Source organism: Acomys minous (assembly GCF_964271855.1).
Source record: "Acomys minous genome assembly, chromosome: 15".
NCBI lineage: Eukaryota > Metazoa > Chordata > Mammalia > Rodentia > Muridae > Acomys > Acomys minous.
In genome coordinates this window covers 30,145,496-30,160,185 of record NC_140497.1, presented here as the reverse complement: position 1 = coordinate 30,160,185, position 14,690 = coordinate 30,145,496, and the positions used below count along the sequence as shown (strand labels likewise).

The 14,690-nt window shown below is 42.9% G+C and overlaps 1 protein-coding gene across 1 annotated transcript in view; it reads left to right on the top strand.

The window, feature by feature from the left end:
- The window catches only part of MTMR7 (myotubularin related protein 7), an 83,806-nt gene that overhangs the window by 27,858 nt on the left and 41,258 nt on the right, over positions 1-14,690 (top strand). Inside the window, exons 3-4 of the mRNA XM_084759670.1 lie at positions 248-410; positions 8,007-8,164. Of these exons, the coding sequence (XP_084615796.1) occupies positions 248-410; positions 8,007-8,164 (321 nt within the window). The remainder of the gene's footprint in view (positions 1-247; positions 411-8,006; positions 8,165-14,690) is intronic.

Here is a 14,690-nt window from a genome sequence, read left to right as displayed (position 1 = left end):
TTCCTACCTGGAGCTGTGTAAATTTAATAATTGTGAATATCAGAAAGTTTGGTAATAAAAACTAAAGTTGCGGATTTTTATAGTTGATTCTTACTTAGAACCTCCCCTGTGTTTGTAACCAGAGTACAGTGTTAAAATGAGACAAGTTTTGGGGAGTGTTTCTTTGTCTGTGTGGCTCAGCCTTGCCTGTCCTTGTCATTTTTTGTTTCTTATCCATACTTACCGTACGCATTAACTTTGGTCCTAGATTCTTCACAGTCAGATCTCCACCATTGAAAAGCAGGCGACAACCGCCACTGGCTGTCCTCTCCTTATTCGCTGCAAGAACTTTCAGATCGTCCAACTTGTCATCCCACAGGAGAGAGACTGCCATGACGTGTACATCTCTCTGATACGCCTTGCACGGCCAGGTAGGCAAAATATCAGAGGCATCTGCTGTGTGACTTGCGAAGGAAGGCACAAACCATGGTAAAGAACTTGTATTATGCTTAGGAATGAGAAAATGCTTTTCTTTTGTTGCTTTGAGAGAGGGTTTCACTACGTAGCCTTGAGTAGCCTAAAATTCACAGAGGTGTCCCTGTCACTGCTTCCCTAGGGCCGGAATTACCTTCTTGACTCACTGTGAGGCTTGTGTGAACTTGCTTCAAGGAAGCACACTTCCAGGTTTTTATAGTAAGTAGGCATCATCAAGCTAGACTAGAGTATGTGCTCATAGTTTCTTATCCAAATGGTGAGAAGTTTGTGATCTTTGCAAGACACTGGGTTGGGTTCTGACTTCCTGACCACAGGACTATAGCATTTGACTTCGAGCCAGTGTTACTTAATGGAGACGATGCCTGGGAATTCTCCCAGCCTTGGTTTTGACTTTGCTTTGTTCTTCTTTCAAGGCATTTGGTTGAGACCTTTCCCCACCTCCGAGCGTGTTAAGAATAACTGCAGAAATAAGCCAGAAGAGCGGTTGAACTTTGTGGAGGGTGGCTCTATAATTGGAACAGCAGTTCTGGGAAGATGTAGGCTAGGCCGCAGGCAGCAGAGCTTGCAAGAGGGGTTCTGTGCCAGCAATTTCTGTGTCACTGACTAATGGATGTGCAGGGCAATAAATGTGCTCTGACCGGATTAATGGGATTTAGGAATAGCTGGAGAGCTGGGAAGGGCTGATTAGCTGTGAGAGCAGCTCCAAGGGCGGGGAAGGCTGTGGTGGGAGCAGAACGGGCTAGGACTTACTGTGAGGGTTAGGCTTAAAAATGAGTGCTTTTTCTTAAAAGGTGGCATTTTGGCCAGTAGATATTAGATGGAACCAAAGACCCGATTGACCGCCTTTTCCCTAAAAGAAAACATAGTAATTAATTGAATCAAAACTGTCACCTGAGTGGATTTAAAATGTCTCCAGCAGTTTGGAAACACTGGCTTTAGAGATGTCAAGTTATATAACACACAGTGTTTTAATAAGTGTGGGAAGACAGGACAAACCCCAGGCAGTCCTACAGCATGCTGCTAAATGCAGTCCTGAACTCATGTCACGGTACCGGCTCTCATCCTGGAGGCGGGACTGGAATCAGTAAGGCAAGAAGAGGTAGAGGGCTTCACACGCAAAGCAGTGGCACTGTACTGGGAGCAGGCACGGTCACTGCGGGTGACAGTGCGTCATCATTCCCCCACAGTCCTCAGGGTAAGGAGGGAAGGGAGAGAGCACCCTGGGCGAAGGAAATGCTCAAGGCGGGGTCCTCCACCAGCTTAGGTTTTTCTGGTCACCAACATGGATCACGCATTTCATCTCTATGGATAAAGCTAATTGCAAAGTGCTACAGAGTCTTAAAAAAATTTTTTTTTAAACAAAGGAAATAATGTTTGGGAGTTCAAGACCTATGAAGGAGATAATTTCTTTTTATTTCTTTTTATTTTATTAATTTATTCATATTACATCTCAATTGTTAGCCCATGGAAGAGATAATTTCTAAGCTCTGTAGGTCCTTAGGACTTCTGGGACTACTAAGAATTGGGAGAGATTTTACCGGTATGTATTTCATGTAAACAAAGATGGATAATACAAGATCCCAGCATAAGATAATTCACTTAAGAGAAAGGCTGCACCCAGATGAGAAAATACATTAACCGGGTGGGTCTGAAATTCTCTGATTAAAAATGCCGGTTTCTATGAGCATTTGTGTGTGCACCACATGTATGCAGTTCCTGAAGAAGCCAGAAGAGGGCATCAGATCACCTGGGACTGGAGTTGCAAGCTGCATGTGGTGCTGGGAATCAAACCTGTTCTCTGGAAGAGCAGCCAGTGCTTTTAACCACTGAGGCATCTCTCCAGACAGCATCTTGTGTTTTGAGAGGAGGTTTCTTCCCTGCCTGGATCACAGCAAGCAGGCATGGCTGATATGCCAGCACTGCTTCCCCAGTGCTGAGATTACAAGTGTGAGCCCCACCATGCCTGGCTGGTCCTTAATGCCAGTACCAGGGCTTGAACTTAGGTCCTCATGTTTACAAGGCAACTGCTTTCCCAACTCTTCCATTTCCTCACCTTGATAATTGCTTTTTTAAAAATTGACGATAACTCATCTGACTCTGTAGTCCTCTTCCATGACATTAGCTTCCACAGTCCTAATCTTTAAACTTTGACTTGTGTAACATACACACTGAAGATGAGACACCCATATCATTTTATTTTAGGAGTGCAAATCTGGTAACAGGCTGTGCTATCTCCTTACTGTTCTCTGATGGGCTGTCCCTGACATTTACTTTGAGTTGTCTAAATTCAGTGGAATGTCGAAGGCCATTGGCTTTCAGTACTTAACTTCTGGTCCTAAAACTCCTCAGTTCCGTACCCTGAGAGTAGCTGGTAGCCTTCTCATCCCTTTCATTTTTTCTTTGATTTTTTTAAAAAAGTACTTCTAACATTAAACTACCTTCTGTTTACTCCAACTTACTCTACAATAGGATCAAATCTCTTCTTTTTTTTTTCTAAATACTCTCTTCTGAAAACTTCTGCTGATCGCTGCAAAACAAGTTATTTTCCTTCTTCCCCAGTGTCTCCCTTGTAACCCACAGCTCTGCATGTTCACCAGATGACAGACAGGTGACACCCTCTCCTCAGATGTGAGAGAGCAAAGGGGTCAGTGACAGGTTCCACATTGGGCTTTACACGTGATGAAGTCGTGTTTCTTCTAGGAAATTCAGTTTCCTGAGAGAGATGACAATGGGGCGAGAAGGGGATTGAGCTGGTATAGCGTGACCCCTGCTTCCCAGGGCGGAGAGGACACAGTGAACAGTACAACAGTGAACACTCACTTCTCTCAGAGCCGTGTAGATCAGTGAGCTATAGAGCCAAACACTGGAAGTTCACACCACCTAACCCCGTTTTTATTGTGCTTTTGACTGAAATACCAGTCAGACTTTCCAGAAGTATTAACGCTTAACTAATTTCATGTAATGTTTTATGAATTGTCAATTTGCTTTTCTGAATAGAAAAACATTCATGTCTGTCTTTGTTAAGCTAATTATGTCTCAGTAGGTAGGATGTCATAGTGTATTAACAGAGTTTGTAACTTTCTGTGATTTAAAAGCAAGTTTTAAAATTACACGCACATCTTGGGTTACCCCTGTAGTTCAGAAGCTCTGTTTTGTTCATTTGTTTTTCATTGCTGTTGTTTTGTTTTGCTTTTGCTTTTCATAGGAACAGGTCCAGTGTGCCCTCCTAGTAAGGACACCGAGGATGAGGCCCTCCCTACCCATCACTGCAGCAAAAGTTGTTTCGTTGCATGTGGTGGCACAGACTTAACAGATAGGAAAAGTCTGAGGAATATTCATTATGCCTGTTTTAAAAGGGGTAAATCAGCCGAGGGAGATGGCCTTTCTTGAACAAGCACATATTTTTCTCTCTGTTCAAAGTTAAAGACTTCTGTATGATGCAAAGCCTCTGTACAACAAAGGAAATAGGCCATGGCCTGTATATTGAAGGGATTTGTAACACATTCATCTGATAAGGGGTTGATTTCAAACTGTGTAAGGAACTTATACTCTGTGTGAAGAAAACTCACAATCCAGGTGAGAACAACAGGGATCTACTAGACACTTCTAAACAGAAGATCTGAGTGGGGAGCAGGGGAGAAGCTCAGGGCCACAAATCATCAGGGAGATTAAAAAACAAAACAGAACACATTGAATACCGCTTCACACCCCTTAGTGCGGCCAGCTAACGTGGAAAGGAAAAAAGACTTTCAGATCAGAAAGGGTATATGAAAAAGAACTCTTGTGTACTGTGCGAATATAAGTGAGTACAGCCAATATTAAAAACACTTCGGACATTCCTAAACAAACAAACAAAGCACGGAGCTACTGTCCGATTCATTACATTGAAGAGGCACCCCCCCCCCCCCCCCCGTGTTCACTATAGCAGTATCCACAGTAGCACAGCTGTCAGCCTGTGTGCTTGTCAGCTGATGGGTGGATGAAGAACACCTTCGATGCGTACAGGTGTTAGTTACTTTTCTATTGCTTGGATTAAGATAGTAGCAAAGGCAGCTTACAGGAAAGAAGTGTTTATTTGGGTTTGGAGCTGCAGGTGGTTGGAGTCCAGAAGACAGCTGGGACTGGAAGCTTCGCTCTCACATCTTCAGCCCCACCCAAAAAGCTGCCAGAACAAATCTGAAGTGGGATGAGGCTTTAAAACTCTCAAAGCCCTCCCCAGATGTGCGCTTTCTCCAGCAGCGCTCTGTGCCCCGTAGATGCCATGACGTCAGGTAGCACCAATAGGAGAGCAAGCATCTAAATACACAAGCTTGTGTATTTGGATTACTATTAAGCTTTGAAAATGAAAAAAAAAGTCTTTGATTTGCAGAAGTGTGAATGCAAAACAGAGAACCATGTGCTAAATAAGTTAAAGGAAGATGTGCTCTGCGTACGTGTGCTGAGCTGTGGACTCCTAGAAGTGGAAAGAGAATGATGGACAAGCAAGAGAGAGAGTAGAGGGACAGGAAGGCGTTACTTAGGTGTCCACAGCCCCGTTAGGAAGAGTAAGCCAGATTTCATTTTATTTGTTTTTTTTAGTCTGTTCCACAGCATGACAAGCCTAGCTGTTAATGAGTATTGTACCTTGCAGTGCTGCTAAGACTTAAAACATTCTCGTCACAAAACTGTCTATTATTTCAAGTTAATTACTTTGATTTATTCTTTCCATATTGTATTTAAAATTTTTTAACAGGACTTCCAATGTGACCCAGCCATTTAAATTGCTTGCTGTGTAAGCTTGATGCCCTGAGTCTGATCCTCAGATCCTGCCCGTTGTGGAAGGAATCAACACCTGAAAGTTGTTGTCAAACCACCATGCCTGTGCCATGGCGCGCGCACGCACACACAAACACACACACACACACACACACACAAATAGTCTCAAACACCACATTGAACCTCATAAATAGATTAACACCTAGAATTTGTCAATATACAAATTTTAAAAAATATGTCAACAGAATACTCCTAAACATTTCCTTTGTTGTTGTTTTTTTTTTTAATGTTACTTCCATGGTGACTGTTAAAATTTGTGCCATATTTTATGATACGCATTGGAGTGGGAAGAACAAAACAAGTATAAAATGGGAATTATCCTGTGAAATTTATGTCTGTGCTATGGTACTTTTTAATTTCTCAAATTATGCAGTCCCCAGTGCACAGTGTATCCTGGCTTCTGAGGAAAAGGCTTACCCACAGTACATTAGCAAGAATCCAGGTTTGGCCAACAACAACAATAAAGTGGAGGCTTTCTTACCCTCATATAGAAATGTGCTTAAAATTGGGCCTGAGGATTTATCATTCCTTTTTATAAAAATATCCAAAAGAAAATAATGTTATAATTTCAATGTAGGCCTAGTGTAATGTCCTCCAACCCCACGATGGGCTTCCTGTCTACTGTGCTTTGTCCCGGACAGTTTGGCTGTTCCACATCAGCGCGCGTTACAGAGAGCTGCCAGGCAAGGAGTGGTTTGCTCTTCTTGCCTTTAAACCTATTTGTAAACACTTAACATGGAAGCTTAACTTCCGTTGTCAGCCCCAGGGAGCTGAAGGCTTCTCAAGAGATCCTTTTGGCATCTCCGACAGATTGCATTTGCAGTTATCATTATTACAGCGATGTCTGAGTCATGAAGATGGTCCTCAGTAATGGAAAAGATAGGTCGGTGTTGAACCAGCTGTTCCCAGAGCAAGAGCTTTCCCCATTAGCTCATATGTCAGACACCGCTTTTACTGGTCGTGTCTGGTCTGTGGGAGTGTGCCTGTGTATCTTTCCTACCTGATCCACAGCCAGGTGTCCTGTTGTAAAGTTTAGAAAGCTGATACCAAGAAGGCTGAAGTGGAACACAGTCTGTGTAGTTGTGCCTCTTACACCGAAAAGATGTAGTCCTTGCAAATGCCCTTATCTTTCTTCAGAACAGGACCCGTCTCTTTCTTCTTTCATGTGGGTGAGTCATCTTAATAGCAGTCAAAACAAGCTTACAGCTGAGTTTTCCTTGGCCCCTTGCTGGTGGCCAGAGCCTTTATAGGGCCTCCTCCAATCATGCGTAGAAGCATTAAATTGTCCGCATAGAGGGCTGTTAGCGAGCTGAGCACTAAGGGCCTGGGAAAACTGAGGATGTAGGCGCACATTGGAGAGAGACAGGGTGATTATCATGGAGGAAGGGAAGAGCTGAGAGCTACTGTGGGGAGCTTGGGGCACAGTGATGCTGTGCGCCTGTAGCCAGCCTGTCTCTCTGTCTAGATCTCCCCTTTGCCAGCTGCGCAACCCTGCGTGAGCGCTGTTCCTCAGCCTCCTTTGCCCCCACTTTTCTCATCTTTGAAGTGAGGGTCAGCATTGGTGCATATGAGCTGGATGGATCGGTTTGTTAGAAAAAAACAAGAACTCATCATTTCTGAGGCATAGGGGAGTGGGGAGGGGGAGGGGAGGGTGGAATTGGGAGGAGAGGAGGGAGGGGGCTACGACTGGGATATGAAGTGAGTAAATAAATTAATTAAAAAATAGAATTCTTAAGTCTTCTGCTTCCAGTATGGTAGCCACTGGCCACAGCTGCCCACCCAGCACTTTGAAATGTAGCTACCTCTGAACTGAGCTGTAGTGCATGTGGTGTCCCCAAATTGGATTAAAATATTACTAAATCAATTCCACTGTTTCCTTTCCTTTTTTTAATGTGGCAACAGGAACTTTTGTAATGACCATGTGGCTTAGCACTACGTTTCTGTTGGCTAGTGCTGAATTGTATACTTTCCTTATATGGCAAGACCAGAGCAAAAAGAGGCAAATGCTGCATTTTATTGGGAAAAGGGAAAGAGTGAGGCTCTGAGGCGTAGATCACAAGCCTGAAGGATGAAAATGTCCTGGCAGAGCTGAAGGCAGCTTTCATGGTATATCCCATGGTTTGGGCTCCATGCACGGGCTGCTGTGTGTTATGAACTGATTTTTATTAACTGTTCCTATAAATATCTTAAGAGTACTACAGTCGTCTTATGCACGTAGTTGTTAGAAATACATGTTTTTGGCTGGAACATATAACATAATCTGTAGCTTTTGCAAGTATTTTGTTTTTGATCTCTTAATATTGTGAGCATCAAATTATGTCTTTGGTAGAATCCATTCAAAATCCAAACAACCATAGATGTCTGATGGATCCCTGCATCCTTAATTACTTTTGTGCTCTGTATTTTATGTGTTTTGGAACACACATTCACTTTTAAGTGGTAGTTACAGCAAATCTGCTAGTAACAAGGAACATCCCGCTTTCTGTAGGGAAGGAAGCTCTTGCACAGTTGAGTCCAGATGCTCCAAGGTCTTGTCATTGCAGGGAGGGATTTGTGTGACACTGTCCATAGCAACAGGGTGCCCTCGTCCCAGTGCCAGGGTTGGGAGGCGGGGGGGTGGTGAACTCCAGCTGGGACAGAATGTTTTGGGGCCAGTTTGGCTCTGGCTTTGGCTTCGTTTGATTTGGCGTTGTTCTCTCTCTCTCTCTCTCTTGCAGTGAAATACGAGGAGTTATACTGCTTTTCCTTCAATCCCAAGCTAGATAAGGAAGAACGAGAGCAGGGCTGGCTGCTGATTGATCTCAGTGAAGAATACAAACGAATGGGCCTCCCCGATAACCATTGGCAGCTCAGCGACGTCAACAGAGACTACAGAGTGAGTGGCGCCATTTTAGCGGAATCCAAGCACGCAGTGGCAGTTACCGTGGGATAACCTTGATCTCCTCTAAATTCTGCAGCTCTTTGTAGATGAAGTCTGAGGGTTCCCAAGTCTCTTTCCTGTGGCTGGTTCCCTGCCCGCTCCAGCACTAGGCATTGAACCCAGGATTTTGTGCGTGCTACACATGTGACCAGCCTCTGGAACTGTATCCCCAGGTCATTCTGGCTTTCTTTTTTAAACTGCACCTAGAATTAGCCCCTCAAGACCATCCCTGCTTAATCCTTCTCTTAAGGAAGGCCCAGCGGAGAGACTCTGTGGCCAGACAGTTGATGGGAGAGCTGGCTGGGACCTCACTCTCCCATCACATCTTTTTATAGCACAGGGGACGATTCGTGTGGCAATCAGAGGGACCTTGATGACAGTTTGGCACCAGCCTCTTGATGTGCTCACTGGATTTTCGATTGGTACATAAGGTCACCAAGAGGCTCCCTAGGGGTATGTGAAAAAAAAAAAAAACTGCCTATACTTCCAGAAAGGAGTATGGAGAAAGAGAGGAGAGCCAAGTGAACCTCTTGTCCCCTCCAGTGATGAGCTCACATATCAGTATTGGCTTCAGTATTAATTCCTGGTGCTCCAGGGAGTTAGCGAGAGATGGGGGCGGAGGTGGGGTGGGGGGTGGGAGGGGAGAGAGAGGGAGAGGGAGGGAGAGAGAGGGGCAAGGGAGAGAGATCTCTCGTGAGTATGTATGCAGAGACATAAAATGCCATACCACTGAGATATACTCCAAGTTCACTCTTCTTATTTTTCTTTCTTTGTTCATAATTACATACTTAAATAGCCTCTTTTCTTATTTCAATAGTGCCTGTGTTTATTGGCCATTCCTAGTGACTCCTTGAATTGCCTTGTAACTAGACCTTTTGACTGTTTATTGGGTTCATTTTCCTACCTCCCTACACCACCCCTATCTCTTCCTACCCCCCAACACTAGGTGGGAGAGAAAGAAGGCTTAGAGAGGTTACACACTTCCTGCTGATTGGAGTGGGGCGCACGGGGTGTCAAGTTGCTTGAGGAAAATTTGATCTTGCTCATCAGAATATCTCCAGCCAGCAGTCGGCAAACAACAAACAGTAACAGCAGCAGGGGGAGTAGCCGCCCCTCCCCCAATCTCAGGGCTCTAGCATTTAAATACCCTCTGAAGAGTCCCCAAGATTCCAATTGTAAACTGTCTGTAGCTGGCAAAATCACGCCTCTGCTAGGGCACGCGACAAATCATCGCCAGCCTCCGTGGTCCATCTGAAGCAGCCCCATATCCCACACCTGGGATTTAAACAAAAACACATTCCCATTACATTTCTATGTTTTTTTCCTCATTATTTTATTTATACATTACTGTGGGCTTTTCTTTTTAAACAAACCTAGATTTTCACCACATTGCCCCTTTGCGTTCTAGAAGATTGCCTTGGTGTGTGTTTACAGATATTGTTTTGCTTTGCATAACTGTTATCGTTCCTGTAGCTGTTGCAGATAACTTTCAGCATGTTTCCTCATCTTCAGAACCTGTGTGATTCATGGGTGGTTTTATTTTTGTTTTTTGTTTTGTTTCTGAGACAGTCTCAGGTCATCCACGATGAACTCATGCTGACCATATAGCTAAGGATGCTATACTCTCGAACCCTCCTGCCTCTGCGTGTAAAGTGCTGCGGGATAGATTATGCTTCTGTGCGTGATTTATGGAGTGCTGGAATTTGAACCCAGAACTTCTTGCATGCTAGGCTAACACTCTACCATCTGAGCTACATCTCAGATCTAATTGCTATTTATGCTTTCATATATTGTTAATATTTGTCCAGATTTGACAGTGTGTAAGATCTACAACTATAATTAACATTTTTACTATGATTGTTATAGTTTGATACTAAATCTTTTCCTAAAATTGGGTGGTTCTGCACTGTTGTCTAGAATATCTCGATATAGAGATGACTTTAGATATAGTCAGTTACTTATGATACTGAATCTTCTTTATAATTATGCTTAAATTCACTAATAATATCTTACTTAATCTTTGTGAAGAATTGGGTTAGTATAATTAGACCAAATTATCCTCTTAACTAAAGTCAACTTTTACACCAAATGTTTTAGTCTAAAGATGAGAAAATGAAGGGAAACCCAACTTTAGTAAAGGAAGTTGGATGTCTTTATTTTTAAAACAGTTGTATAACTGTCCTTGAGCAAGGAAGAAAATAAAGTGAACCATATCCAGTGAGTATTTTTTGAAAATACGGTTCTTTTTTCTTTTTGATGATTTTCTCACAAATATGACTCAGACATATTAAGTGGCGTCCTGCATTACACAGACTAAAAAGCATGTATCACTCATTTTCTTTTCCAGAATAACACATAGCAAAAACAAGCCTGGCCATTCAAAGAATGACGAGACAGAAAAGGTGAAAACCTCGGGGATTTTCTGACTTGAGAAATATCACGGAAATATCTTTATTTACTGCAGTGTAGAAATAGAACAAAAATTGTCTAACATAGTAAGGTCTAACTAGTCCTCCACTCAGAAATTTTCTTTTTAATACACTTCTTACGAATTTAAATTTATGACAGAGAAATATACATATTTTTTCCTCTTGCTTTTGAATTAGTTTATACTCCTTTTGAGTGGGTGGGGTGAAAGAAACTTGCCAATGGCAGAGAAGATGTCAGGTGAGTTTGTGTGGTTGTGGACAGGTTACTAGTTGTCACTGAGATATCAGTTAGGACACCTGTTGCTAATGGCAGACAGTTGTCTCAGACACCTGTTGCTAATGGCAGACAACTGTCTCAGCCTGTGCCTCATTTTATACACAATCCTGAGATTACCTCTGTTCAGATAAAGTAGCTGGTGACTGTTACAAGGGTAACATTTCACTGTGCTCTGTGACAGCACACTTGACTAGCACTCAGGGCCCAGGTTCAGTCCCTGGAAATGGGAAAAATTGCTCAGTCTTTATTGCAATGTAACTTAAAATATGATCAAAACCATGTGTTTAATTAGACTTGTTTTTTAATTTAATTAGATTTTAAATTTAATTTAATTAGAACTTCAGTTCCCTACAGCTACATCTTCCCATATTATATTTTATAAATGCTTTACATTGCTCATACCCTCATTGTCATAAATTCCTTGAAATGAGTTCTAGGACCTAAATATTTAAAAATGATGTTTCTGTGTAGATGTATCTCAGTTCCTGTAAATACATTACTAGAAGGTCCTACCCAGGGCAGCAGAGAGTAGTTTTGCCTGGTCTAATGTCTTCATAGCCTCCATCTCTGCTACTACTGATTTCTGCCTGTGGTTGAACAGCAATTCCTGTAATAAAGTAAGGACTTGGTAACAGCTTACTGGATGAGTGCAGGGATTAATAAGGTTCCTGAGAGCAGGACCCCACCAAGACACGTGAGCCTTTAGGGCAGGCTAATTTATTGAGTGAGGACAAAAAGTAATCTTTTTAAGTTCATAAACAATAGCCAGTTACTTTCATTACAAAGCCAGATGAGAAGGAAAAAGCAACAGAAAAGTGTTTTTCACTGTTGTGAGCGCTTCCCATTCTCTCTTGAGTTTTCCCTTTTGATTTTCAAAATGAGACAAAAATCTCCGGTGGTTCCTGAGGAATTGGAAAATGTAGTAGCATAAATTACATTGTGTGGCGCATTCTTCCTTACCAGGATTTTGGTCACAAGCCTGTGAACTAGTTATGAAAGAGACAGCAGTAGGATTTTTAAGATTGGCGCATTTCTTTTCTTTTGATTGGCGTAACCCGCTTAAACCGTATAGCCTTTCCATTAAGAGCTGCTTCCGTTCCCGACTGCAGCTCCTCTGCCAACACCAGCTGTGCCACTCTTAGCACATCCGAAGCCATTTTGCCTCCAAATCTCCATTTTGATCATAAGGTGAAGTTAAGTTCATGTTCTCAGATTCTACCTGCCTGGGAGCTTGATTAGCCTTTTACTCACAATTCAATACTTGGTGAACATTCTGCTTGAATTAAACAAACACACAGTACCCTGCTATGCTCCTTTCTCCTGGAACAGTGGGAAACTGGAAGTCTAGCTACCTGGACATTGCGGTCAGAACAAAATCGATTCTTCTTGCGTTTAGCTAATCAAAATGATGTAATGCCGCCCTCCCCCTTGCTCCCCACCTGGCTACCTAGTTGCTACCTGGTGACGGTTTTTCTTATAAAAAGACTGGCTCTTGGGCCCAGATTGTGTCTTTGGCCACGGTCAGTCTTGGGGTTCTAATAAACCATCAATATCTCACTGAGATTGGTGCTCCCGTGGTTTTTGTGCCTATTGTATTGTAACATGATAAAAATACAGAACCAAATTTGGCATCTTCACCATTTTTAAGTGTGTGGGGTTTAGAATAGTTCACTATGCTGCATTGCTGTGCGATTGAACTGTAGAACTCCTCTTGCAAAGCTGAAACTTTGTGTCCATTAAACAGTCATTCTCCCCCTTTTCCCCCTGTGCTCCTCCTGGTATTAGCATTCAACTTTCTGTTTCTGTGAATTAGACTCCTTCAGATACTGTGTATAAATGCAGTTGTGCAATGCTGTCTCATTCTGCAGAACTTACTTTCATTTTCAGGGTGAATAATATCCCGGTGTGAATCGAAAGCATTGTGCTCATTCCTAGGGGGATGGTGTTTGTTTTGTTTCTTGGCTGTCAGGAACAGTACTGCATCTAGCGAGGCTGTGTGAACACCTCTTTGCAAGTCTACGTACTCTTGTGGTGATTTACCCAGAGTGAGGTTCCCGGATCATGTAGTAATTGTATTTTAGAAGCTGTGAAGGACTTCTATACTGTTTTCTGCTGTGCGTGCGTTGCTTCACAGTCTCACCAGCATGCAGAAGGTTCTGGTTTCTCTGCGTCTTTGCCAACCCTTGTTTTTGGCTTTGTTTTAATGGTGACCAACCTAACAGCTGTGAGATGATTTCTCAGTGTAGTTAATTCTCATTTCACTGACAGTTTAGTGATGCTGAACTTCTTTTCATGTGTGTGCTGACTGTGAACATGTTTGGGGATATTCATGTCTTTGTTTTCTGTCAAGCTATTTGCTTTTCTTGACGTGATGTTCTTTATGTATTCTAGATAGTAAATGCATAGAGAACATGTGATTTGAAAATAATGTTCTTCCATTTTTAGGTACCTTTACATTCTTTTGGTTGTTCCTTGGGTACATAAAAGTTACATTCAATATAGCTTTTCCTTGTGTATTTTTGGGAGGGTGGCATCCTGCATTTACAACTTTAACCCACACTGAGTTAATCTTTGTGTAGGGTCTAAGAATTCACCTTTTCCCTTTGGGTGTGGATTTCCAGTTTTCTCAGTAACTAAGTAAGATCTGTCCTTTTCCAAGAGCGGGTTTGGTACCTCAGCTGGGGTTACTTAGCTGCACATAGGTTTATCTGTGGACTCTCCATTCTGTTGGTCTGTTTGTCTTTATGCCAGTGTCACTCTTTGGTTATGCATGGCCTAGGTAACCTGCCTTGAAATTAGGGCGTATGAATTCCCAACTTTGTTCTTTAGGGAAAAAATGTTTTGAGTATATGGAGTCACTTGAGGATTCATACTAGTTTTCAGATAAATTTTGTATTTCTGGAAAAACGACCATTGAGACTTTGATAGGATTTGCCTTGAGTCTGTAGGTTGCTTTGAGTAGGGCACATGGTAGCCATATTGGATCGCTCCATTTCTTCCTCCTTCAGTTTCTTCAAAAGTGTTTGGAGGTTTCAGGGCAGGACTCCTAGTTTTCTTGTTTGTTTTGTTTTTCAAGACAGTTTCTCTATGTAACAGTCCTGACTATCCTGGGGACTCTCTCTGTAGGCCAGGCTGGCCTCAAACTTACAGAGATCCTCCTGCCTCTGCCTCCCAAGTGCTGGGATTAAAGGCATGCGCCACCACAGCCCAGCAGACTCCTAGTTTTCACTTGAGAGTGTTGCCTACTTTGAAAGGAGGATAAATGTCAATCTTTCAGCTCCACAAACAGCTGTTTACTAGAACTCAAGTTAAATTATGCTGCGAGCCTGAGTATGTGATCTTCATCGTCATTATCAGCATTAATGGATGTAACAGGTGCTTCAGCTTCTTAGAGACTAGTGGAAGATGCTCAGAGTGAGTGCCATATACTTCAGCCTTGGCTGGTCAGCTGGGCTCAGTGCTCTGAGGAAGCAGGGTCCCTTTAATAGAGTTGTATTCAAGAGAGAAGGCTGTGCCCGCCAGCCCGCCAGCCCGCAAGCCCGCAAGCCTGAGCATTGTTATCTGGGCCCAGGTAGGGGAGCTTTGGCCTCTGCATTGGCTGAGCCATGAAGGTCCCCAGTCTCCTCCGGGGCGTGCTAAGTCTGGTGTTACAGAAGGTAGCAACTGCCTTTCACAGAGGTGAGTGATGAGGGCTGTGTGTGCAGAGACATCAGTACAGCCTCTGAGTTGGGCTTTGAGTGTGAAAGAGGGCTCCAGATATTTTTCCTTCTCTATT